At 49.6% G+C, this 26,183-nt stretch overlaps 1 protein-coding gene across 1 annotated transcript in view; it reads right to left on the bottom strand.

Annotated features, from left to right (window-relative positions):
* Positions 1-1,587: 1,587 nt before the first annotated feature.
* The window catches only part of XPO6 (exportin 6), a 108,002-nt gene continuing 83,406 nt past the window's right edge, over positions 1,588-26,183 (bottom strand). Inside the window, exons 14-24 of the mRNA XM_047780235.1 lie at positions 23,914-24,006; positions 19,196-19,340; positions 16,878-17,024; positions 15,783-15,972; positions 11,181-11,336; positions 10,164-10,278; positions 9,822-9,993; positions 8,037-8,198; positions 5,616-5,714; positions 5,235-5,465; positions 1,588-2,295 (exon numbers count right to left, since the gene is read on the bottom strand). Of these exons, the coding sequence (XP_047636191.1) occupies positions 2,194-2,295; positions 5,235-5,465; positions 5,616-5,714; positions 8,037-8,198; positions 9,822-9,993; positions 10,164-10,278; positions 11,181-11,336; positions 15,783-15,972; positions 16,878-17,024; positions 19,196-19,340; positions 23,914-24,006 (1,612 nt within the window). The 3' untranslated portion in view covers positions 1,588-2,193. The remainder of the gene's footprint in view (positions 2,296-5,234; positions 5,466-5,615; positions 5,715-8,036; positions 8,199-9,821; positions 9,994-10,163; positions 10,279-11,180; positions 11,337-15,782; positions 15,973-16,877; positions 17,025-19,195; positions 19,341-23,913; positions 24,007-26,183) is intronic.

The following is a 26,183-nucleotide window of genomic DNA, read 5'->3' as shown; positions in this document are numbered from 1 at the left end:
CCGAGAACTCATCCAGTCCATCCCATGCTGCTTTTTTTTTTTTTTTTGGCTTTTTTAAGGCTGCACCCTTGACATATGGAGCTACCCAGGCCTACATCACAGCTCACGCTGGATCCTTAACCCATTGAGCGAGGCCAGGGATCGAACCCACAAGCTCATGGTTCCTAGTCGGATTTGTTTCCGCTGCGCCATGACGGGAAGTCCCACCCGTGCTTCTTAAGGCCTGCTCTGCACCAGGCCCCACATGGAGCACTGCAGTCATGAGGAATCAGGTCAGACAGATGTCTGACCCCCCTCCCAGGGGAGGGACCCTTCCTGCAGGTCATCCAGCCACTTCCTATCCACCTCCAAAGACAGGGAGCTCACTAGAGTCCCTATGGCTGGGGCCGTGCCCATCATTGGAATAAAACTCCTCCAACCCCAGCCCACCTGACTCCTCAAGGCCTTTCCTCTGCCATCCTGAGCCCTGCCTCGTGTTCGGTCCAAGGGTGGGCCTCACAGGCTCCATCCCCTGACTCCCTGCATCTCTAAGCCTTCAGAAAGCCCTTTCATAGTCTCAGGCATAGACAGCATCCGCCTTGCCTACTAGGCAGGTGAGGTGGTATTTACAGCTCAGGAATAACTGGGTGTTAATTCTCTGGGGAGAAGAGCACCTGAGGTTTCAAGTTCCCTCCGCGGTGAACTCTGAAGCGGGGCGAGCTGCAGCCGGGAGGCTGTGATTGATGTGGAGCGAGGGGCTGGTGTGCACACACACACTCACACACACACACATGCACGCACACACGATGCTCAAACCCAGCCCAGGTCCCCACGCCCATCAAACTGATGCTCATAAAGAAAGGCCTCAGAAGTAGAAGCCATCAGCCCCAACTCCGTTCCTCCCCAGTGCCACCCAGAAGCCTTCACCGAACACCCCCCCCCTCACTTTTGGGGAAGCAAACCTCTTCCCCGCCAGGGGTGGTATTCACCAGAAATGACCCGGTCCTGTCCGGTCCCTGGGACATCTAAAGCAGAAGGAGCTGCTGATCTGTTGTCCCAGAAACTTTGAGGACAAGTGCCGTTTCCACATGCGAACAGCTGGTCAGGGCCTCAGCTCTCGGACATACCGGGAGCCCCAAGTCCCGGTCAGGCCCCCCCCCCGCCCCCCATTCTCAAGACACCCCGTCAGGAGGCCCTCACCTCCCTGCTGTCCCCAGGCAGGATGTCAGTCACTGAGGGGTCCACCCTCGGAGGGGAGGGGAGGGGAGGGGAGGGGAGGGAGCCCGCGTTCTAAAGAGCAGGTGGATGGACAGCCGGGCTCCAGGCCCACCTCCACCATTAGGTCAACTATGAGACCAAGTCCCCCTGCCCGCCCTGAACCTATAAACAGGGACCCTGTATCTTCTCAGAGTTTAAGCTGTCACCTAGAAGAGGGCGGGGTGTAACCAGACCCCACCCAAGCCAGGCCCCCTCCGATGGGGTCACCCAGGGCACACACACAGGCCTCACCCTCGCTGCCTGGCTCCCCACCAGGGTGGTCCCGCCGCCACCACCTGGATGCTGGCCCTTCAGGAAGTTTTGAGGAGAAAAGAAGCTCCCTCACCAGAGTTTATATAACAACAACATAAGCATTTTATTTCTTCCTTAAGCTTCTTAGTTTCTTAGTATCACAATGGAATGATGAGAAAACAAAAACAAACAAAAAAACCCCCCATGAGTCTGCAAATCTCTGACAAAGAGCAGAGACTTCAAGGCAATCGAGGGGAGGGAGGGGAGGGGAGGAGAGGCTTGACAGAAGTGCCAGAGGAGTTCCACATCAGGCCTCTCCTGGGCCGGCTGGGCCGGGGAGGGGTGGGGAGGTGGAATGGTGAGAAGGTGGCACTGTCACAGCTGTCCTTGGTGTTTCTGCCTCGTGACTGATACGCGCATGATCCGCACGGACCACCCCGCAGGGTTTCCCGGTGCCTCCCTGGTACCTGGCCCCGCGGCCCCGCCTGCTCCAAACGCACTGTGCGCTCCGGCCAGGGCTCAGGCACCCTGGGGCCGGTTCCGCAGGAGCAGAGCGTGGAGCAGGGCGGGGCAGGCGACACCGCTCCGGGTGTGAGGCTCCGAGGAGTGGCCGAGGTCCGCCTGGGAGAGACCTGTGGCAGCAGGCAGAGGTGGTGCAGTGGCAGCGGCAGGAGTCCTTGTCCCCGGGCGGCGAGCAGGCCGTGCCTAGAGCTTCACGGTGCCGGGGGGCAGGCTGTCGTTGCAGAGTCTGTAGTAGCGCAGGTCGTTGACCAGCCGGTGCACATTTTGGGTGAACGAAGGCAGGTCCTGGAAGGCAGGGGCACAGCTGCAGCCCGGCCCCACCCGACGCCCCCATCACCGCCGACCCCACCAGCCACTTCTCCCGGACGGTGCACCCTGGAGTTCTGCGAACATTTTACCGAACTCGAAACTTTACTCATTCTTGTCCCACGTGTCCGCAAAGGCACAGTGGGAGGAAAAAACCAACAGCAGCTCACACTCCCCTGGTGCCCACCAGGGGCCAGGCGCTGTCCCAAGCGATTCAGAGACAAACTCACTTCATCTTCGCGTCGGCCGGCAAGGCAGGCTCCATCACTACCACCATTTTAAGGATGAAGAAAGCAAAGTGCGGAGAGATCGAGAAGCGACCTAGAAGCTCGTTGCAGGTTATGCGGATGGGCGGGGCGGGGATCCAGGCTGCAGTCGCTCTGAGCACTGGTACGGCTCCCTTGCAGCGCAGCCGGCCGAGCCACGCGCGCACAGGCCTTCGCCTAGGGCTCCGGGCAGGCCAAGAGTCACACACGGGCAACAGCCCATGTGCCACACGATACCTGGCCGGCTGGGCCAGAGGGCACAAGCGGAGAAGACCCCGGCCGCTGGAAGCCCCAGTTCAACCAAGGACCACCTGCGGTCTGCTTCTTTATCTTCACATGGGCATTTCTGAACGCCAGATGGCAGGGCCACACGCAAAGTAACATGAACGGTGCCTGTCCACCCCCAGGGCGACCCAGCTAAACCCTCTTCTTCATGCTTCAGCACAAAGCCCGCCTCTTCCAGAAGAGCCTCTCAGATACCTCCTGTTTCCCAGTCCCAGTGGGCCAGGCCTGGGCCTCTGCTCCAAGCTGGCTAAGGCCCCCGGCTCACCCTGCCAGTGGACAGTGAGTGCCGGCTCTACAGCCAGAGCCCCCGGCTCTGGATCCTGCTTCCTGGCGCTACCAATCCCAAGTTCTCTAACTGCCAACTAACTGCTGACCTTTCAGAGCCTGGGTTCCTCTGTCACATGGGATTAACAATCGGACCTACTTCAGAAGGCTGTTGGAAGGCACACAAGGTGCTTGGCTTAGTGTGGTCCACAGAGGGCGCCGTTGCCTGTCTTCCCAGAAAGAGGGGCCAGCTGGCACATCCAGCTTCACACACACAGTGGATGAACAAAGGTGCTGATTCCTTTACTTATTTCATCCTCAAGAAAACAAATCAAGGGATATTTTTTAAATTCAGTGGCTCCCAAATGCCAAATTCAAATTTCTTGAGCAGAACACAAGAGTACATTTCTGCTTCCACTTCTCCTTTTTTGCTTTTTAGGGGGCCACACCCTTGACTTATGGAAGTTCCCAGGCTAGAGGTCAAATCAGAGCTGTAGCTGCCGGCCACAGCCACAGCCATGCCAGATCTAAGCTGTGTCTGAGACCTACACCACAGCTCATGGCAACGCCAGATCCCTGACCCACTGAGTGAGGCCAGGGATCCAACCCGCATCCTCATGGATACTAGTCGGATTCATTTCCACTGTACCACAACGGCAACTCTCATTTCTGGATTTTAAATGAGCACTCCAGGTGCTTCGATGCTTACCTAGATTTGGAAACCACTGCTTTTAATCAAGAAGTTGACTGATGATGACATCATCAGAAACTGATCGTTAGGTATTAGGACTTGGATTCCAGGACAAGGATGACAAAATACCCAAGTGACTGAAGTGAACTTCAAGAAGCTCAGGAGAGGAGTTCCCGTCGTAGCACAGCGGAAACGAATCTGACTAGGAACCACGAGGTTGCAGGTTCAATCCCTGGCCTCGCTCAGTGGGTTAAGGATCTGGCGTTGCCGTAATCTGTGGCATCAGTCGTAGACATGGCTCAGATCTGGCGTGGCTGTGGCGTAGGCTGGCAGCTGTAGCTCTGATTTGACCCCTAGCCTGGGAACCTCCAGGTGTGGCCCTGAAAAGCCAAAAAAGAGAAAACAGAACAATCCCAGGAAGAGAAAGATTCCAAGACAAAGGAGAACAGGAGCTGACTCTGAGAAAGAACTATCCTGACATATATCACAGATGAGACAAGCACGGAGCTCTTATTCCACCAAGAGCAACACATCACCCTGGACCGTGAAGTGGAACTCTGGACAGGCTGTGCACGCACAGGAGTCAGATCAGTTCAGCAACATCAAGAGGATATGCGAGAAACAGAAGATGTCACTGCATCAGTGTGAGGCAGTGAAAGATGAAATTTACTTATTCTATGGGAAGAAGGCCAGGAAAAGCCTCTTGACGAAGGGCAGAGACTCAGCAGCCCAAACAGGGAGGAGGAAGGCAGGTGAGGGCCCAGCAAGGAGGCCCCAGGACAGAGGCTGGGCACCAGGGCATCACACTAGCAACAATGGCTTCATGTGCATCAGAGACCTCACCACCCCAGGTCCCTCCCAAAGGGCTGCCCAGGCAGAAGAGCTGGCCTGACCTTCCCTGAGAGGACAGCAGGGGACCAGAGCGTGAGTGCTCCTCCCAGACATGGCAGCAGGTCAGCCCTGCCGAACCTGGCATCTGGGAAGAGCCCAGGGCCCACCTCTAAGCCTGGGCTCCCAAGCACCAATCTTCTCAGCCTGTCCTAAGTCTCAAGTCTGGGCTGTACGGGCTCACGATCCAGGAGGAGACAATGGCTGGGCCCGTCAGAGGTGCACCCGACGGGGTGCCGTAAGTACAGAGAAGCTGAGACAAATCAGACGAACGGCTGGGGCCGAAACTGGGCCCAGGGCCTGAGACAAAGAACATAACGTGCTGCAGAGGCCACGACCGGGGGAGAGCTTGCGCCCCTCGATCCAGCCGCAGCACCAAGTCAGCCACGGCCGGCATGGGCTACAGCAGAGCCACCGGGGGCGGGAACCATGCACGAGACAGCCTGCCCCCTCCTCTCGGAACAGGTGCCAGGCCCGAGAGCCCACAGCTGCCCTCCCTGCAAGCCTGGCCCCTCTCTCCTCACCCGATCCATCTTGAAATTCCGCCCCAGCACATTTTTCTGGTTGGCATCCACACCGTCGCAGCTGGTCAGGAACTCGGGGAGGAAAGCCGCGAAGAAGCCATCGAAGTCCACGGAGGCCATGTTGTAAATGGCGATGCCGATCTCCTCCTGCAGGAGGTCGTGGGACTTGTGGACCAGGACCTGGAGCAGCACGTTCACAAACTGAAACAGCATGGCGGTCCGGAAGATCTTCTGCAGACAGAGAGCGAGCGGTGAGGGTGGCGGGAGGGCGCCCAGCTACCTCCCGTCAGGCTCTGCGGCTACGACCGGAGGAGGGGGGACTGGGCCCGAGCCCCCGACACCTCTGGGGAAGAAACCCTGATCTGAGAGGTGGGCACTGACCTTGTGGTACAGCTTCTGCTTGGTGTTGAGAGTCTCCAAGTAAAAGAGATTTTGTTTAAATAGGTGGATGTCAGGCTGGAGAAAGGACTGTCCAAAAGCCTAGGGAAATTATAAGCAGCATTTAAACACCCTCAGATCCAGTCCTTCTGGGCCACCTCCCGACACCCAAAGAACTGCCACATCTCGGGGGCTCCCCATGCCGACGCAGGGCGGGGGTGCCCACTGCCTCGTTCTCCTGACCAGTCCGGTCAGATCTTTGGGACGCTCTGTGCAGTCTCAGCTCCTAAGTCCCCCACACTGGGCCTCACTTCTTGTGGTCTCATCTTGCACCTTTTGTAATAAACCCCTGCACCCCTTCATGGATCTGGCTTTGAAGGAAGATGCTAACACCTCTAGGCAAATACCTCAGCCACCTCAGCCGACACTGCGGGCTGCCCTCCCCACTTCAAACCAACCACTGGCCCCTAAGCCCCCTCCCTCTGGCATCCTAGGTCTTATAACCACAAATCCCTGAAGGCTCCTTCATAATCGGCTGCCTCTGCCTTGGCGTTAAGCAATAGCAAATGTTTAAACTGCTTTGCAGTTTCTGGGCTGTGGATGCTACTGGTTCAAAAAGAAACATCCCCGCCCCAAACACGAAGAGCCCTGCTCCTACGGAAAGTGACGGAGGAGGGGTGGGGGAGGCCAATGACGCAAACTCAGCGGGCGGGACCCTCCCCAGAGTAAGCTGATGACGGCCTTGGCATTCTGTCCCTGGCTCCTCAACTACGAGGAGGGTCTCATAATCCCTGCTGCAGGGATGAAACCTGCGGGAGGCCCAATGGTTGTGCTGATTTTTTAAAGGTGGGTTTACTGAAGAGTAAATTTTACAGAAAAAAATTCACCCTTCTGAGTCACCTCTGTGCAATTCTGACCAATGCACAGTCACAACCATCGGGAACGGAACACGTCCCCCTCCCCAGAAAGTTCCTTCGTGCCCCTCTGTAGCCAGTCCTCTCCTCTGCCCCTGGGCAAGCGCTGCTGACGCCGTCCCTCTAGATTTGCCTTTTCCAGCACCTGTGACACAGGACGGGGCTGCTTCTGCCTGGCAGATCTCTTTGGAAGTCATCACGTTGCTGTGCGATGGCTACCACGTTCCTCCACACGGCTGGAGGGCACACGCCACAGTCTGGTACCCAGTCAGCGGCTGATACCTGACTGTTTCCAGCTTTTGGCAGTTATGAAAAAAGCCTCTATAAACCTCTGTGTATAGGTTGTGGGAATAGATATCTCCATTTATCTTAGGTAAGATTAGAAGTGGGACTGCTAGATCCAGTTTAACTCTGTTAAGAAAGTGCCAGCTTGGGAGGCTGTTTTCCACGGTGGCTTGACCAGTCTCGAGTAGAGGACCAGGCATCCATCTACCAAACCGTCTTGAAAGCCAGAACAGAGCTGAAGAGGGAGAGAGGAGGGGAGGCGAGCAAGCACTTGAACTCCAAACCCAAGCCCGCAACGGGGTGTCCGAGACGGAAGGGCAGTGAGATAACTGTGGGAACCAGGGGTGGAACACGCCCTCTTCCACAGAGGACTCTCCACACAGGGAGTGTGTGTGTGTGTGTGTGCGCACGCGCGTGCACAGGGCATATGCGTGCGTGTAAGGGCACGTGTTGTGCCGGCATGGAGCTGAAGGGAAGAACGGTCGACTCCCTCTGGCTTCCCTATGAGGAGAAGCCAACACTGCAAAACCAAAAGTTGACATAACCCTCTACTTCCACGGAGGCGCCCGACTAAGAAGTTGTGCAGCCGAGTGCAACCCAAGGAGAACATCCGGAAGCGGTGACTGCACAGCGCGTTCCCGAGAGGGCAGCAGCCACGCTCCATCTGAGAGGGGGCACGGCGTCAGGGCAGTGCTGCTGCCGATGTGGGACGAGCCTGAATCATCTTTCAAAAATGAAGAGCCACTAACATGGTGCTGCGAGTCGGGTCCACTTCAAGTCTTTTTTTCAAGGCAGCTCCCTGCCCCCGACCCTGACGCCCTGCGGGCTTGCTGGTGAGGAGGGGCCCAGGTGGCCCCCATGCAGGCGGTCTCCTCACACGTGGGGAGGCTCTGCTGTAAGGCGGGGGATCTAACATCTGTCCAGCATTCCAGGTGCCAGGAACATGCATCTGCTCGTCCTTAACCCCACAACAAACCCACGAAATAGGGGGTGGGAGATGGAGCGATTAAGGCTTCAAGAAGTTAACTAACTTCACAGGTACTAAGAGGTCGAGCTGAGCTTCGGACTCAAGACCACGAGGCTTCAAAGACGGCACTTACTACAGTGGCCGTGTCGGAAGAACTGGAACCGCGCGCCAGAGAAGCAAAGCAAGGGACAGTCGGCCAGTGGACCCAGGTGGCATCCAGAACAAGGCCTGTCTGTTCCTGCAGCTCTGGCACATTACCTGCATGATGGCACTGAACTGAGGCTCATTCTCCATCTGCTCCTCAGCAATCCCCCTCTGCACGCTGGCCAGGACCGTGGACTTGAAGAAGTACCTCCAGTTGTGATGGAGCGTCCGGAAAAGGAGCTCAAACAGCTCAGCCTTCACATCAGGAGAGGGGCGCTGTGGAGACACACAGACCCTCTAACCCGCCTTCCTGCGGCTCCAGGAGCCACTCACAGCCTGAGCCCAGAGCGGCAAAGAGGCCTGAGACATCTGGTAACAGTCAGCAGCGTGTCACCTTCCCGGCCACCCACACGCTCGTCCTTCCGAGCCCCCCGGGGGCCAGGTGTCAAAGGAGGGAAGCTTCGGCAGAGACAGGGCGGCAGCTGAGACAGACTGCCTGGGTCAGTGCCAGGGGCTCTTTTTCCGGTGGAAGCCCTCAGCTTTTTAAGCTAGGGGAAAAGTCTACTCAATGGAAGGACAATTAGGAATATGGATTTCCTGCTTAGAAAATATCTGATTTGATCCGTCACATCTTCTTGGTTGGTTGCTCCTTTGCCAAGATTAAAAAAAACAAAACCCACTGTTCCGGCTAACCTGTTGGTCTTATATGCAACCTCTGAGGATAAAGACAAACAAGAAGGCTTCAAAGCAGTCCTGCCCTCTACAGCAAAGGATTTAAAGAGCACCGAGACACCACGTAAAGCAGCACCAGAGGCAGCGTGCGGTGCTAACTGCCCTTCCAGCCTGTCTCCTCGTTCACCGGCAGGAGGAGAGGGGAGGGAGGCAGGCGCAGCAATATTTTCTTTTGTTAATATTTTCTAATTTATCCAAAAATCTCCAAGTCACTGAAGCGCATGACAGGTCACATTATTCTAGGTGTCTCGGCAGAATTTAAAATTATAAGGCCCAGCTCTATTAAATTCAGCCTTGATTAAAATAAAGACCAGGGACACCAGCTTTCATGGCAGGAATCCTCGGAGGGCACAGGTGTGTCTACTGAGGCAAAGCAGCGGGACTTACCCAAGCCTTGGTTTGGGCGGTGGGAAAGTTTAGCCCTTACTTACTAACATTCTGGACTTGGTCATGCTGAGTGTCTGCTTTCTAAAAAGGACAAAGAGCTTTCTAACAGCCAAAACTTTGAATGGTTCCAAGACCTTGTTTTGTATCCTGGAGATCATGAAAGTTCTTAAGGAAAGTATTATAAAACATTGATATTCTTACAACATTTGTTATAACGTTTGCTGGAGAAAACCACACGGTCACCTAAAATTATAAACTGTTTGCCACAGGAGACTGATCTTACTTAGCAACCAGCTCTGTGATGACCTGCTGTCCTCACACTAGACTAATGCTTTTTTTTGTCTCTTTAGAGCCACACCGGTGGGATATGGAGGTTCCCAGGCTAGGGGTTGAATCAGAGCTACAGCTGCCAGCCTACACCACAGCCACAGCCACGCAGGATCCAAGTCACATCTGCGACCTACACCACAGCTCGCAGCAATGCCAGATCCTTAACCCACTGAGAGAGGCCAGGAATCGAACCTGCGTCCTCTTGGATGCTAGTCAGAATCATTTCCGCTGAGCCACGATGGGAACTCCCACACTAGACTAGTTCTAATAAACTCAAGAAACACACAAAAAAATTGCACCAAGCTAATGGCATTCTTCCTTGGAGGAAAAAAAAACTATTTTACAAGAAAAATAGCACATTAGCTTTACAACACATTTCCCTCAGCACTTCATTCCCTCCTCAGTGGCAGACGGGGGCGGGCAGCACAGGGACCACCTCGGCCCTCATACCTCAGCGATGATGGGATACACCTGCTCCATGCACAGGGAGATGATGCTGGGGAGGAAGGGCTTGAACACCTGGCCAGGCTCCTGGACCACCACCTGCAGGATCTTCAGGAACTTCTCCACCACCCGGCAGCCGGTACTGCCTTCGTGGAGGATGCTCTCGGCCAACTGCTCTCTGCAGACAAGAGAAAGCACGTAGTAGCCAAAGCAACATCTCTCTGGGGAGCCCCAAGCCAACGCTTGTGGCAAGTGAAGAAAAGGAGCAAGAAGCCCCACGCTTTGCAGCCAGGTCCCACCACTTGTCACGTGGAGTCTGAAAACCATGGACAGCGGGGCTGCGGTTACCTGGTAAACATGTTGAGGAAGGTCTGTATGATCTGTTCGGTGAAAGGCACGCCCATCTGTACTCTAAGGCCTCGAAACAGAGTGAGGAAGAAGCTCAGCATCTCATCGGTCACATCTAAACAAGGGGACAAGTACACAGGGATGAACAGAAGCCCTTGGCTTGACGGCCTCCCTTCTGCAAGCGGCACCAGCTTCTCTCTAAGGCTCCCTGCTGGGAAGAAATGTCCCCAACGCCATCAGAGCCAATGATGGAAAGTGGGAAATGATTGAGGGCGTGCTGAGAAAACTGCTCTGGTACAGTGAGCTCGGCCTGACGGCTCAAACGAAGGTCCTCTCTGAGCCGCTCCCTGCTCAGCACCCAGGGCGGTACACAGTCCTCACTGCAGGGGGCACGTTGTGCTCACTGATGCGACTACTGAACCGGGTCAGCACCTGAGGGCTTCAGCCATTTCTCCCTATGACCGTAATCCCTGCAGGTGGTCAGGGGTTAAGTGGCTGAAAGTGGATAATGAGGGTGTGCTCAGACTGCACGGCCCCGGGCTACTGAGTGGATGAATTGCAGAGAAAATGGGTTTCATTTAGTGTGGCTTCACTTTCCCATCTAAGCAAGCATCTTGGACAGTATGTTCTGGCTTGAACCGCACACACTCAGGGGAAAGTCAGTGAATGCATGCTCACTGAGAAGCCCCCAATCTTTCTCTCATGAGAGCCAGGCGAGCCCATCCAGAGGCCCAGAGAAATCCTGTCAGGGACCGTGACCGAGTGCAGGGAGGGGCGGCAGCTCAGCAAAGCCACCTTGCCATGTAAGGAAGTAAGTGGAACTTATCAGAAAAGGGTCTCTGTCTGCACCTGCAATTCTAGAGTCTCGGCCCTACTACTCTCACCCACGTTCCCAAGTGACAGCACCACGCGACACACTGCCCTCTGCCTCCCCGACAGGCCTGCTCTACGGAGCTAAGCAGTCAGCCTGGTGCTTGTCAGCCCCACCCAGCAGTGGGGTCCGCCGCCGGCGCCTACCTGACTGATGGATAAAAGCTGGAAAGAGGGCCAGGGAGACCTGAACGGACTCCTGCAGCGACTGGTAGCAGATCTGTCGGGACTTGGTGGATTCCCCAGAGATATTCTCCACGATATCTTCTAGGACACTCAGCGTCTGGTGGATAATCACTTTGGCTGCAAACCAAGAAGGAGTTGCACATTATGACTTGTCTGAGGATGAAGCAGAGTAAGAGGGCAAGGGAGGAAATCCGCAAAGGTATTCGGATGGCAGCCACACGCAAGTCTCTGACTGAGCCATCAACCGCTCTCTGGACCTTTCTAAATCCTTTTCTTCCTTTTTGGTTCCCGTTTTACTGTCAGGGCCCCAGCTGCCCGCCTGCCTGCCAGGCTGCTCAGTGTTTCGCCGCTATCCACCTGAAACGAGTCCAGAAAAGATGAACTGTCCCTCAAGTTAGGCGTCTTGGACTGAATCAAGACTCTAAGATGGTGAATAGACGAGTGAGAATAGAAGCGTCACAAGTGTCACGGGAATATAATTACCACAGGCAAGAATGGACACCTGCAGGTCAGACACTCCTTCACCTGCAGATGCAACTGCAGACTCGACTCCAGCCTAGTAACCTACACAGCACCGGCCGTGCACACCTACTGCTGCTGTGTTAAGGGATCAATGGCCTGATCAATCTTTGGCCTATTAGGCCTGTGGCCTGAAGAAATATGTACTTTGTGTTGTTATTATGTTGTCACTATATGTTATTGACGACAAATACTTCTAGCAATACCCTGATGTAAGAGCTCACAGGTACGCCACGCAGCACACGGGGACAAGAGAGGCCGTGGCCAGCAAACAGGCAGCGCAAAGGCCCAGGTCAGAGGAGCCTGGATGTGAAGTGCACGTGGGCAACGCGGCTACACACCGAAGGCGGGGTCCTCATCAGTACACGGGGTTGGCCAGCAGCCCCCGCCTCCGCAGGTGCTGTGAGGGTTAGAGACAAGGTTCGGCGTGATTCTGGCAAAGCGCTTGGCATATCAGAAAATCCAGCACCAGTGAGATTCTTTTTCCCCTTAGCTGCCTCAAGAAGCCCCCCCCCCCCCAGGACTCAGTCTGAGCTCAGCTGATTCAACCCTGGCAGAGCTCCAGCGGGAAATCCGGAGCTGAGCTGAGAGCCAGTCTCCAGCTGGCAGGGCTCCGCGTGGCCCTGACCCCCCCAGAACCCCAGCCTCTGTGGGAGCTGCAGCAGTTTCCAGGGAAGGGGAGAGCAGAAAGAATCCACGCCTCAGAGGTGGATGGAATCAGGTTTGACTCCTAACTCTGCTTATTCTGAATCTCAGTTTCCTCATCTGAAAAATGTGAAGAGGTAACACCACCTGACTCACACGACCGGGCATGAAAGGAGACAATGGCTCACAACAGGCCTGGTCCACTAAAGGCCGGTCACAGGGAGGCCGGAAAGGGAAGGAAAGGCACCTTCACTCAACACTACCGAGCCACAAACTGCACGGGGCAGGCACTTCCCCCAAAACACACAGGGCACAGGGAAGGCAGCTCGGGGGAAAGCGAACACAATCAAGAGACCACAATCTGACCTTTGGTGTGTAAGGAAATTTAAACAAGAACCAAAACTTAGTCACAAAAACGTGCAAGTGGAAAACCAAAAGCACCATTAAATATGCAATAGGAAAATGGATTAAATATGCACACATAGGAAAAAACAGGAACATGTCAAAATAGGGACTATGTAAATTGCTATTTCCACAGGACAGAATGTTCTAAAAGCACTGAAAACAATGCCGTCGAGAAGAAAGGGGCTAGGTGGCAAAGAGCACAGCATCATTCAGACCCAAGCCTGACGCCTGACACCACCACTTTCTCTAGGATCCAGAGCAACTTACACCTGCCAGGCCTGGGGGTGGAGGTGGGGGGATTTTTACAGTGGAGAGACTGGCAGACAGTGTCTGAAGCTGGTGATCACACTGAGCATCGCCAATAATGGGACAAAGAGAAGTGATGCAGCAAAAGCCCAGGTCACTACCCAGGCGGTACTCCCGCCAAAAACTGCTGGTAACCATCAGACAGAAGAAGATTACAGGACAGTCTATAAGAAAACAGGTCTGGACTCTTAAAAATGTCATGTTATATGGAGTTCCCGTCGTGGTGCAGTGGAAACGAATCCGACTAAGAACCATGAGGTTATGGGTTTGATCCCTGGCCCTGCTCAGTGGGTTAAGGATCTGGCGTTGCTGTGAGCTATGATGCAGGCCAGCGGCTACCACTCTAATTAGACCCCTAGCCTGGGAACCTCCATATGCCACGGGTGCAGCCCTGAAAAAGACAAAACAAAAAAAGTCATGTTATGAAAAACCAAAAAATAGGAGTTTTTGCTATATTTAAAGAGCTGAGACAACCCAATATAACTCACGATCCTTTTTATAACAATTGGGAAAAGTTTAAATGTGGTCTATATGTTAAGCGACATTACTGTCACAATGTTCCACAGCCTGCTTAGTTGTGTTAATTGTGTCCTGGTTATATAAAAGAGAGTATCTCCTTCTCAAAGATAACGGGTAAGTATTCAAGCATAAAATGCTGATGTCAGCAACTTCCTTTAAATGGCTCAGTTAAAAAGTATGTGAGATTGAGGAGAACATAAGTGTGGCAAAATATTAACAGTCGGTGAAAGATATACCACTGCTCATTCATCTTTCAACTATTCTGTAGGTCTGGAAATTTTTCAAAGTATACAGTTGGTATAGGAAAAACTTTCCAGAACTTCATTTCTTCACTTGCAGAGTAGGGATAATTACACTTACCTCAGGGGGCCATAGGGAAGGAGAGAGACAATAATACATAAACTTAAGCTAAAACGGGAGTCAGGACAGGCCTGCAGGGGGAGCTATCACATCCCACCACGTATTGTCAACTACTCCAAATAGGAAGGTATTGCCTGCTTTACTCAGCAGGAAGAAGAAAACTACTCTTCCACCTGAAGATGGTCCAGCCAATCAGACTGTAGCAGCCCAACCAATGAGAAGCCTTCAAACTCTGTGGACTCCCAGCTTCCACCAATGGACTGTGGTTATTACAGGCTCTCCCAACACCCCCTTTCGCCCTACAAAAGCGAGTTCCCCTTAGGAGTTCTTTGGATTTGCCTATAGTCTGCCACAGTCCTCATATCCTAACTCGCAATTCCTCTGGCTATTCCTGAATAAACTCACTTTCCCTGGTAAAATTATTAAGGTTGACAGCAATAACAAGAGAGTTAAAATAGCTATTTTCCACGATACTAAAAATGGGGAGATTTAAGCATTTCTTGGGAGTTGCTGTTGTAGCTCAGCAGGCTAAGGACCCAGTGTTGTCTCTGTGAGGATGTGGGTTCAATCCCTGGCCTCATTCAGTGGGTTAAGGATTCGGCATTGCCACGAGCTGCACTGTAGGTCACGGATACAGCTCAGATCCAGCGTTGCTGTGGCTGAAGTTGCAGCTGTAGCTACAGCTCCAATTTGACCCTTAGCCCAGGAACTTCCATATGCCAAGGGTGTGGCCATAAAAAGACGGGAAAAAAAGTTTCTTTTTCCTTCTGTATACTATTCTAGTATTTTTGTACAATGAGCATATGTTCATATTCCTAATCATAAACGTAATGTTTCAGTAAAAAAGAATGTTAAGTATGTTAACTAACATTTCACAAAGCATTTTTGTCTACATTATCACCGAACGTGTTCTGTTATTTTCTTTCTATGAAAACAAACTGCATTTTCAAAGTATTTCTATATTTGTTATTTCAGGAAGATTTTCTTCAGAGAAATCTGATGCCTGCTACTTAAACTACTGAGTTCTCTTGATTCATTTTTTTTCTTCTTCTTTAATATAAACAATCAAACTTGAAGTGTCATTTGTGACGATACCAAGCTCTTTCAAAGTCTCTAAAATATTTTTATTTGGAGAAAAGTTTAAAAGTTTCAAAATTCATGTTTCCCAGTGTGTAGAAGTGAACACCTTTGATTGCTTATACGAATATCTGAAATGAATCAATAATCATAGGATTTTTATCCACAGAAAGCATTTATCAATAGTGCCTTCAAGAGTTCCCATTGTGGCGAAGCAGAAATGAATCCAACTAGGAACCATGAGGTTGCAGGTTCAATCCCTGGCCTCATTCAGTGGGTTAAGGACCTGGCATTGCCATGAGTTGTGGCAGAGATCACGGCTTGGATCCTGCATTGCTGTGGCTGTGGTGTAGGCCTGCAGCTGTAGCTCCGATTCGACCTCTAGCTTGGGAACCTCCATTTGCCATGGGTGCTTTTTTTCCCCCCCAAAAAAGCAAAAACAAAAAAAAAAAGAGCCTTCAAATGGATGATTTTCCTATTTTTTTTTTTTTTTAACATTTTAAATAAGAGAGGGAGCATCCTGCATTCAGGAAATAGGTCTGGCTGATGTGTTCACTGAATTCCACAGATAAGCAGGATTCTGCCACCAAGTCCCACTCTTCTGCTTAGCTGCTGTGTGACTCTGGACAGATGACTTTGCCCCCAAGCCCCAGATGCAAATTCCACCTGTCACAAAGGAAGAATGATGCCTGCCCTACCTTTCCTCGCTGGCCCTGCCTAGGGGCCACTTACTGTCATCCAGTGGCATCTTCCTCTGCGGGGCAACAGCATTGGGCTTCAGGTTGCGATAATCCCGGGACAGGGCGGAGATGAGGCTGGCGTGGTTGATGGAGCGCACAGGCCACTGCTGCTCATTCTCTGGGAGGTTTGGCCATGGAAGCAGCAGGATGTTAGAGAGGGCTCGGCACACCAACACCTGAGCCTGAAAGAGAGCCCCCGAGGCACCATCAGAAGTTTGCAGCGATGTGAACAGCAGAGGGGCTGCACCTGACCCAACCTTGACACCCACCACACATGCTGAGCTCAGGCCTCAGGCTTCTTTCTTAAAACCTGGGCCTAGGACCTTGGTCCAGTCCAGGGAGGAAAGAGAAATTGAAGCAGTTAACACCAAGTCTGGGTCAAGCACATCCAAGGGTCAGCATCAACCATCATTCTTGGTGCTGTCACTGCTCCAAGCCTTACAGAGGGAGAAATCACAGACACTGAATCTAACTCGTCTTCGAGCTGCCGGCTTCTGACGCCCTCGGAGAAGCTACTCAGAACAGTGCTGTTAAGAGTCTCTTACAGTCAATGTGCCCGTGGCGCCAAGTCTGAACCAATACATCCCTGTCCCAGGTGCTCGTAAGTAACTTTTTGACTCCCCTCTGACCCCCACACCCATTTTGTTGTTTTTAAACTTCTGGCCTCAGCCTCCTGGAGGCTTTTTGAAGAGTATACTTGTCTGGAGTGTCTCAACTCTAAGAAAACAAACATTTAACAGCAAAAGCAGACTCTTAAAGCTGAAAGAATGCAAAGAGGACTCCCACAGCCCCAGCCAAAATGCCAGCTTTCAAGGCAGCACACCCTCCATGCCTGCTGGGAGGAAGATTCTCTGACCGTGTTGGGAGGGGCCTAACAAGAGAGCACTGAGGCTGCATGGACGCCACACATGAAGAAACCCACCTAAGAGCAAGGGCAAACCTGTAAGCTCTAAGGGCAAACAGAAAAGCCAGCCTCTTCTTCCTCAGCTTCCCTGAGTCCAAGCCACAGGGCTCTAGGGACCCCAGGGTAGCCCTTAAACCAAAAGAATGCAAAGAGGCCCCTCAGAGCCCCAGCCAAGGCCCTCACCTTATCAACAAGTCGCTGGGCAGAGGCGTCGGTGATTCTGCTGAACACTTTCTGTACTGCAGGGATGCTGATCAGAAAGACAGGTCGCACAGTGGTGGCCAGTGAGACCAGTAAGTGGCACGCAGACAGCAGCAACTTGTCTTGGACCTGGAGAGGGAGGAGGACAGGTCAGCTCACGACCTCTCCTGTGAGGCAGGAGTAGTAGAACTTGACGAGGCAGCCACAAGCTAAGGGTGGTTCTCGGATGCCAAATGATAGCACCTAGGCTCTATCTCAGAGAAGCCCCAGAACGATGCCCAGTGAAGGGCGTCCTCTTCCTTGCCCTGTCCACAAGCCAAGAGCACCACCTCCGGTTCCTCCGGTTCTTAGTCACCGGCATCTCTGAACGCAGTTACCAATCCACAGTGGCTCCCCATCAGCTCTTAAATCACCAGGCAAACTCCTTGGCACATCATTCAAATAACGTGAGGCTGTTCATCTCAATCCACTTGCTCCAGCCCAGCCACGATCTCTCTCCACCCCCCACCGTCTGTACTCCATCCATCACCCAGGCTCACCTACTTCCTTCACCTCAACATGGCCATCAAAATTCTCAAGTACCATTCTATCCTTTTCAAATTAGCAAAAGAGAAAGAAAGAAAAAAAAATTTTTTTTAATTAGAAAAAAAGAGAAAACTCTTGGTAGACAGGACCTAGTGCTAGTAAGACTGTGGTGATAAGAGCCCACCAAAGAGTCAGTGGAATGCAGAATAATTTAGGGGAAAAAATTACCATGATTTCCTAGAACCACAAAATATCCCTAGACCTTTAATACTATAATCTCACTTACTCGAAGAAAATTACCTAAAGGGATAAAGCTACATTCATAAGTACACACATCTCAAAATTATCTGTAATGACTTTTTATCAAATGGAGGCAATTTAAGAGACCCACAATGGATAGGTCAATTTTGAAACAACCCCCTCACAGGCTATCATAACTCATTTACAAATTACAATTATACACACAACAAAAATTACAGAAAACAATTACTGTTCTGTCACTAGGGGTACAGAATGCCATGTATGATGAAAACTACAAGAAAGAAAGAAAGAAAGAAAGAAAGAAAGAAAGAAAGAAAGAAAGAAAGAAAGAAAGAAAGAAAGAAAGAAAGAAAGAAAGAAAGATAGAAAGAAAGAAAGAAAGAAAGAAAGAAAGAAAGAAAGAAAGAAAGAAAAAGATAGAAAGAAAGAAAGAAAGGAAGGAAGGAAGGAAGGAAGGAAGGAAGGAAGGAAGGAAAGAAGGAAGGAAAGAGGGAGAAAGAGAGAAAGAAAAGAAGGGCAGGGAAGGGCAGGAAAAAGAGAAAGAGTTCCTGTCGTGGCTCAATGGAAACGAATCTGACTAGTATCCATGAGGACATGGGTTCGATCTCTGGCCTCACTCAGTGAGTCGGGGATCCGGTGTTGCCATGAGCTGTGGTGTAGATCGAAAATGGGGCTTGAATCCCATGTTGCTGTGGCGTAGGCCAGCAGCTGTAGCTCCAATTCAATCCCTAGCCGTGGGAACTTCCACAGGCCGAGGGTGCAGCCTTAAAAAGCAAAAAACGAAAAAGAAAACAAGGGGGGAGGGGGAGAAAGGGAAAAGGAGAAGAAAAAGAAGTATCTATGTGCTTTAGTAATGTTTAGTAATAGTACTGGCTGTCTTCTTGGAGGCCACCCGAGAATCTATCAAATTTTACATGGATATAATCTTCAACCTGGAAATTACACGTCCAGGAATCCATCCTGTGGAATGTACATATGAGAATCTAATTTCTATCGACAGAAAACTGATCCTTCCCCCCCCACTACAGAACAGCACCGGTCGGTTTGAAAAACTGAACTTGCTCTATGCATGTAAAGGTCTCCAAGGCATGCTGTTAAGCAAAAGAAGATCTGGCTCCAGCTCTGTACAAACTTTACTTACGTACAGGAAAACAGAATGACGTCGGATTTACTACAAACTGTTGACAGTGCTTCCCTTGGCAAGGAAAATGTTTGGGAGGAAGGGATTCTAGAGTGCCTTAATTTTTCAGTCTGTGCATTTGAACAGTATGGTACTTTTTCGCAATGAGCACGTAGTCATGTGGGACGGAGAGAACGGAACAAAGAGAGTGACACCTGAATTTGCAGGGACTACAACTAAAAAGGAAGGTGAAATGACACAGAGTTCCATCCCAGTGGTAAGGCACTTGGGTCTAGTGCTCTAGCTCACATTCGAGTGTTATAATAAAGGGGCAGGGGAACAGAGGACAGACACAGAGTTAAGGGAAAAGGTGCAGCCCTCGCTGTCTCAAGACCTTGGTGCTGATCAGAGGTGTGACTGCATCCATGGTGGTGGAGATGAGCGAGACGAACTGCTGCGTGTTCTGCCGGTGGGCCTCGCCGCAGTACTGCGCTAACCAGTGAGAGTAAGCCTGCAGGGCAGCCAGGGACTGAGCATGCCTGTGAAAAGGAGAGAAGATGCCGCGTTAAAGGCTAAGGTCAAGCTCTATTAGCACGAAACTTGCTTCCATGTGAGGTGAGCACTCCATCCATCGCATTCACTCTTCCAGGACACATGTGAAAGCCCAGACACCACTTACTTACCATGTAGGGCCTAAAAGGTAACACCCATCATCTAAATGTGCCGCCACTGCCTGGCACACAGAAGGCAGTCCGCTAATGTCTACCAGATCTCACTCAGTCTTTCGGTGGCACATGTGAGTTCACCCAAGAGAAGGAGAAATAACAAAAACAGAATCAAAGAACTTAAGTGGTGATGTACTGCCTTGGGAACTCGTAAAAAGTTTACATCCGTAACTACAGATCAGGTTAGACCAGGAATTACAGCTTTATAAATACGCTTTGGTATAAGACTCTCTATTTTTTTCTTTTTTTTTGCTTTTCTTGCTTTTCAGGGCTGCACCCGCGGTACATGGAAGTTCCCAGGCTAGGGGTCGAACAGGAGCTGCCGCTGCCATCCTACGCCACAGCCACAGCAACACAGGATCTGAACTGAGTCTGTGACCTACACCACAGCTCATGGCAACACCGCATCCTCAACCCACTGAGCAAGGCCAGAGATCGAACCTGCATCTTCATGGATACTAGCCGGATTCGCTTCTGCTGCACCACAACGGGAACTCCAGACTCTTGATTTTTTAAAAGTTTTTTTTTTTTTTGGGGGGGGGGGCTACTCCTGTGAAGTCCCAGGGCCAGAAATCAAACCTGCACCACAGCAGCAACAATGTTGGATTCTTAACCCACTGCGCCACCAGGGAACTCCATGAGCCTCTCAAGTTTAACCTCCCATCGCACTATACATGGTATCTAGCTAGAGGCTTGAAGCAACAAAGATTACTGTTTGGTTTTTGCCAATTTTGAACTGCACTATACACGCAATAAAATATACATCACAAAAGCTCATAATTCATCAAAGATAATAATAATATACCTTTTAAAAAGTGAGGCAGTTGTGTCAGAGCTTATAAACACCAGACCTTCTAAGAAACATAAATGGGGTGGAGTTCCCGTCATGGCTCAGTGGTTAACGAATCTGACTAGGAACCATGAGGTTTTGGGTGCTATCCCTGGCCTTGCTCAGTGGGTTAACGATCCGGCGTTGCTGTGAGCTGGGGTGCAGGTCGCAGACGTGGCTCGGATCCTGCGTTGCTGTGGCTCTGGCGTAGGCTGGCGGCAACAGCTCTGATTAGACTCCTAGCTTGGGAACCTCCATATGCTGCGGGAGCGGCCCTAGAAATGGCAAAAAGACTCCCCCCACACCAAAAAAAAAAAAAGAAGAAAACATAAATGGGTAATTTTTCCTTTTTCTGAAAAAATTAGTAAGTAATCTGTGGGACGATACTTCGAGACTGTACAAATATACCTGTTCCCCAACAAACACCAATTGAGGAGCCCTGCCTAAATCATTCTAACACTGGTGGCTGCAAATCAGTGATTTTTCAAATTCTTTCTTTGCTGTTCATTAGCTGTATTCTTCTGTTAAAAAAAAAAGCTCTCCCTCCCTCATCTTGTTTTTAAAAATTGTATGATGGATTCTTTATACTCCACTTATCATCATTCATTATCATCCTTCTTTCCTGATGATCGAATTGTCGAGAAGGACCAGGAAAAACCCTTTCGAGCTACAGCCCACTGCGTCCTTTTTGTATGTTCCCGACATTCTTTACCAACTTTACAAGATTTTACAGGGTCAACCTGCCCCAGACTTGGAGCATTTCTCCAAGGAGCTCTTATTCCTTTAACTGGAGAAGGTATTTTAGAAACCAAGAGCCTAAGTACTAAAGGCAGCATTGCTGCCAGGGTATCATTGCTTCTAAGACCTTTCAGCAGACAGAGCGAGGATACAGGGAGATATTATTTAAAAGTCAAACTTAGTATCAATCATAACAGGGCACAGTGACCTCCAGTGCTTCTAGATATGATGCAAGGCTATCATCATGGATGCAGGATTCCTGCTAAAACGTTTAACCTCAACCTAATACAGAGAAAAACCAACCAGACAAATCCAGATTTTTTTAAAATGTTCTTAAAAAAAACAAAAAAACAAAAAACCCAAAAAGCAAAAAATCCTAAGGTCTGTATTCCAAAAAGTCAGTCTTTCTCCACACCCCTCCCAAACACACACGATTTGGGGAACTGGTCTAGACTACAGGAGACGAACATAATGTGTGATTCACTAGTTAGAACTTGTATCCAAAAAATATATATCTATTGATATATATGTAAAAAGAACATTCTTGGGACAACTGGAAAAATCTGAATATGGAGTTTTTATTTTAAGAGTACACACATGTTCTTGAAAATATGAAATGATATTACTGTATCTATGAAAGTTTTTGAGCGTTGATAAAGGTTATCATCATTACACAGGAGAATGTCCCTAAGGAGATATGTGAGGATATAAAGGTAAAATAACATGTAGTCTGCATTTTCCAGCAGTTCACACACAAAAATGGATGTGTGTAACACGTATGTTTACAAAGAGAAGGCACAAGAAAAAAATGGGGCAAAACATTTATCACTGATGAATCTAGCTTGAGAGGATATGGGTGTTCACTCCATTTTTCCCCTTTTCTATAGATTTAAACTTTTCCAAAATAAGACGTTAGGTAAGAAATGGTATTATGGGAGTTCCCATCGTGGCTCAGCAGTGAACGAACCCGACTGGCATCCATGAGGACTCGGGGTCAATCCTCAGCCTCGCTCAGTGGGTTAAGGGTCCTGCACTGCCGTGTGCTGTGGCTCTGGCGTAGGCCTGTGGCTACAGCTCCAACTGGATTCCTAGCCTGGGAACCTCCATGTGCCAGGGGTGTGGCCCTTTAAAAAAGAACGAAAGAAATGGTATTGTGTACCTTAAAGTAAAGAAAATGTAACTACTGGGAGTTTGATGTTCCTGTTATGGCTCAGCAGTAATGAACCTGACTAGTATCCAGGAGGATGCAGGTTTGATCCCTGGCCTTGCTCAGTGGGTTAAGGATTCATCGTTGCTGTGAGCTGTGGTGTAGGCTGCCGACACGGTTCAGATCCCACACTGCTGTGGCTGTGGTATAGGCTGACGGCTGTAGCTCTGATTCGACCCCTAGCCTGGGAACTTCCATATGCTGCAAGTGTGGCCCTAAAAAGCAAATATATAAATAAATATTGGAAGTTTGAAATTCATAGTGACAGCAGTTATTTTATATTTTATATTTAGCATCCACTGATCAAAAAGTATCAGGACATGGAATTCCTTATGGCTCAAAGGATTAAGACCTATCACTGTCAGTGCAGTAGCCTGGGTTGCTACTGCGGCTTGGGTCTGATCTCTGGTCTGAGGAGCGTCACATGCTGTGGGGTGTCCCCCCCCCCCACCCCAGCCACCTCCAAAAATGAGGAAGAAGACATTAAAGTCTGTCTTTGGCACATCTAAGCATTTCAGTCAATCGATCAAATTTACAGCGCCCCTTATGGCTAAAGGGAAGAGCGCTAACCCTTCCTCAAATTGTGTGCAAGGTGTTATGTTTATGAGCAAATTAGCATCTTTCTTGGGAGAAGATTTCTCTAAATTCTTCAAAAGGAAAGCAGTGTTAAAAATGTTTTCAACCACCACAGTAAATGACACTTTCTTTCAATTATTTGTCTAATTTGAAGCTCAAGAATGCTCTAGAAGAGGGATTAGAGACTTTTTCTGCAAAAACCAGAGTGTAAGTAATTATTTTAGGTTTTGCAGGCCATCCACTCTCAGTCACAACTACTCAACCCTGCCTCTGCAGTGGAAAAGCAGCCACAGATATAACCTGTGAATGAATGGGCACGGCTGTGTTCCAATAAAACTTTATTTACACAAGCTGGCAGTGGGATGGACTTGGCACAGGCCACAGTTTGCCAATTCCCACTCTAGTCTAGAGCAAGCCTTCTGGGCAGTGTGATGTCCAGTCCCCATTCTTCTATTCCCTCCCTGTGTCACTTTCCTGATGGGCTTCCCACTGTCTATAAAGTTTCTCCAAGTGTGGTCCCTGGATGTCCTGCTTCAAAACCACCTGAAGCTCTTATTTAACATGCAAATGAATACCCGAGCCTTATGCCATCCTTCAGAGGGAGTATGTTCTCCAAGCAATTCTTCTGTACCCTGCAGTTTCAGTCACTAGTCTAAACGACAAGATTCAGGGCATTCAAGGTGAAATAGCCCGAACGTGCCTATCCAGCCTCGGCTCCCACCACACAAACTACGTAACAACCTTCCCAGCAGCGGAACTCTGCAACACTCCCGTGTCATGGCTTGTGCTGTTCTTTCTGCCTGAAATGCAGACTCCATATATACCCTCTGCTCCCAGCTCTCATCTGCCCAATGAATTCCTCTTACTCCAGCCACCTCTGCCCCCCACCCCCAATAAACAATCTTTCTCTCTAGATTTGGAGATAGGAGTTTTTCTTCTTTTCACCGCAGCCGCTAAGTTCCTTTTTATCTATAAAACCATCTGGGGCCAGAGGACAAGGTCTTTCTGAGAACGCACAAACATCTAACTTTACTCACACATCAATGAGATCAGGCTTCAGCACCGAGGGCACAGCAGTCTCAATGTTGTACAATTTGATCTGAGATCCATACAAAGTGACTTTGACCAACCTATTGGCAAAGAAGAAGATAAGAGAAAATATTCACCTTAGGGACTAAGATAGACAAAATAGACAAGGTACCAACAAAAGTCTTGAGGACAGCCTTTTATTCAACCAAAAAAGAATCAAGATCAGGTCTTCCCTTTTATCCCAAAGATATAATCTGAGACATGCACAAAGATTTATACACTAAGATACCATCTAAAGCATTACTTACAGTCTCAAAAATTTTTGCAAACAATATAGATATCAGATACAGAGAACATAACACATACAATACAAATGATTAGGACATAAAATTTTATGTGTATTTTGCCACAATAGAAAAAAAAAAAAACTGGGAAAAAAATGTTTCCAGTGGATAGATATATGATAAAGAAAATACACCAAATGTTCACTGTAAAATCTAGGTGGTGGGTATATGGGTATTTCCTAAATAATTGTTTAACTTTCTGAAGATTTGAAAATGTTCATGATAAAACACTAGGGTGGGAGGAGGGGGACGCAAGAGCTTCTAAAACATTAAGGTATTTTTAACTCCTAAAACAATTCTTTGAGAAGCAAATTACTGAGTCCACCGGCTGCCCCAGGACTCACTAACTATACACAAAGGTTGCATAATAACTAAAGCCAGCTCTAATGAAAATGAAAGAGGCATTTCCCATTTCCCAGTAGAGACTAACACTCCTTTCTGAGTAAACATTAAAAAACAAACAAACAAAAACCCTAGAGACCTGGCTAAAACTAGAGACCTCTCAGGGCCTACTCTGTAAGGAAACAGGGAAGTAGGTCTGAGAGGGGCAACCGGGAAGACAGTGTGTCTCTCTCCCTCAACCCAACAGGGCAGAGGGCCTCAAACTCCGCGGAGCATAAGAATCAACTGGAGTTGCTACCCCACAGACTGACTCTTGTTGCTTTGAGGGGGGTCTGGAAACGTGCATCTCTGAGAAGCATCCAGGGGACTCTGATACATGTGGTCCATACTCTGAAAAGCACTCCTCTCTGCTGGGGCGAGAAAGCAAGACTTTACTCCAAACCACAAGCTGGAGGCACAAATTATTCAGGATTGGGGAGCAGTCAGAAAGAGCTATGTCCAGTCAGTCAAGGAAGTCAGGGTGAAAGAGCCAAGGGCTCCCAATCTGAAGTCCTAGGAAGAGGGACGTGCTGACGGTGATAACCAGACACAAAACAGTTACCATCAATAAGTGAGACATCAGTGCACACACGGTATTTAACTCTTGGAACTCTCCTACCCTCCTCAGAGTCACACAGTCAGTGTACATACAGTTCCGCCGTGGTCAGTATACTCATCTTGTGCAACCATCCCCACCTTCGATCTCCGGTGCACCTTGCATCCTGTAAAACTGACCCTCTGTATCCATGAAAGAGTAACGCCCCATACCTCCTCCTGCCCCGGGCCACCGCCATGCTACTTTCTGTCTCTATGGTTTGACCACACCGAGGACCTCACAGAAATGAAATCGTACACTACGTGACTTTACGTTGCTTTTACCTTCAACAACACTCTTTACTGTTCTACACTAAAAACGAACTTCTAGGTGTCTTTTAATACGTCTATGTTTAAGAGTCTTAACATTAAGTTTGTTTTACGTAACCTTTACGTTCCTGCTCATCAGACTGGCTACTGAGATCACATAGCCACATCAAGGAGGCTTCTCTCGTACTTTGTTCTAAAGGAAGACAGCACAGTATCTTTATGTACCAAAACCTGCAAACCTACGCAGTACAGAAAGCTGTGTGTGTGTAAATGTAAGGACCTACACAGTGACAATTCAGGATCTCGGATCACTTATCTCGCTATGAAGTTGAGATGACTGGTGGATATAACATATTGCTTAAGTTTAAATTCAGAAAACACAGATCTCAGACAGAAAGACATGTTCTATTCCTCCTAATGATCAGTAGAAATAGGCCTTGCAGGAAGAAGAGGAAAAAGGACCCTGGAAGTAGCTCTATGGTTTGGAAAGAGCACAGCATCTGGACTCAGGAAACTGGTTCAAGTGCACGTGCTCCCCTCTCATGAACTGTGTGACCTGAGGAAAGGTGCTCAGCCTCTCTGGGCCACAGTTTACTCAAGAGAAAATGCCAACACTTGTCCCTCAAAGGATAAAAATGAAAGAAATGTACAAAACTACTCTACAAAATTTCCTACTATACTGTATGCGG

This window comes from Phacochoerus africanus, chromosome 5 (genome assembly GCF_016906955.1).
Source record: "Phacochoerus africanus isolate WHEZ1 chromosome 5, ROS_Pafr_v1, whole genome shotgun sequence".
Classification (NCBI taxonomy): Eukaryota; Metazoa; Chordata; class Mammalia; order Artiodactyla; family Suidae; genus Phacochoerus; species Phacochoerus africanus.
This window is presented reverse-complemented; position numbering and strand designations above follow the sequence as displayed.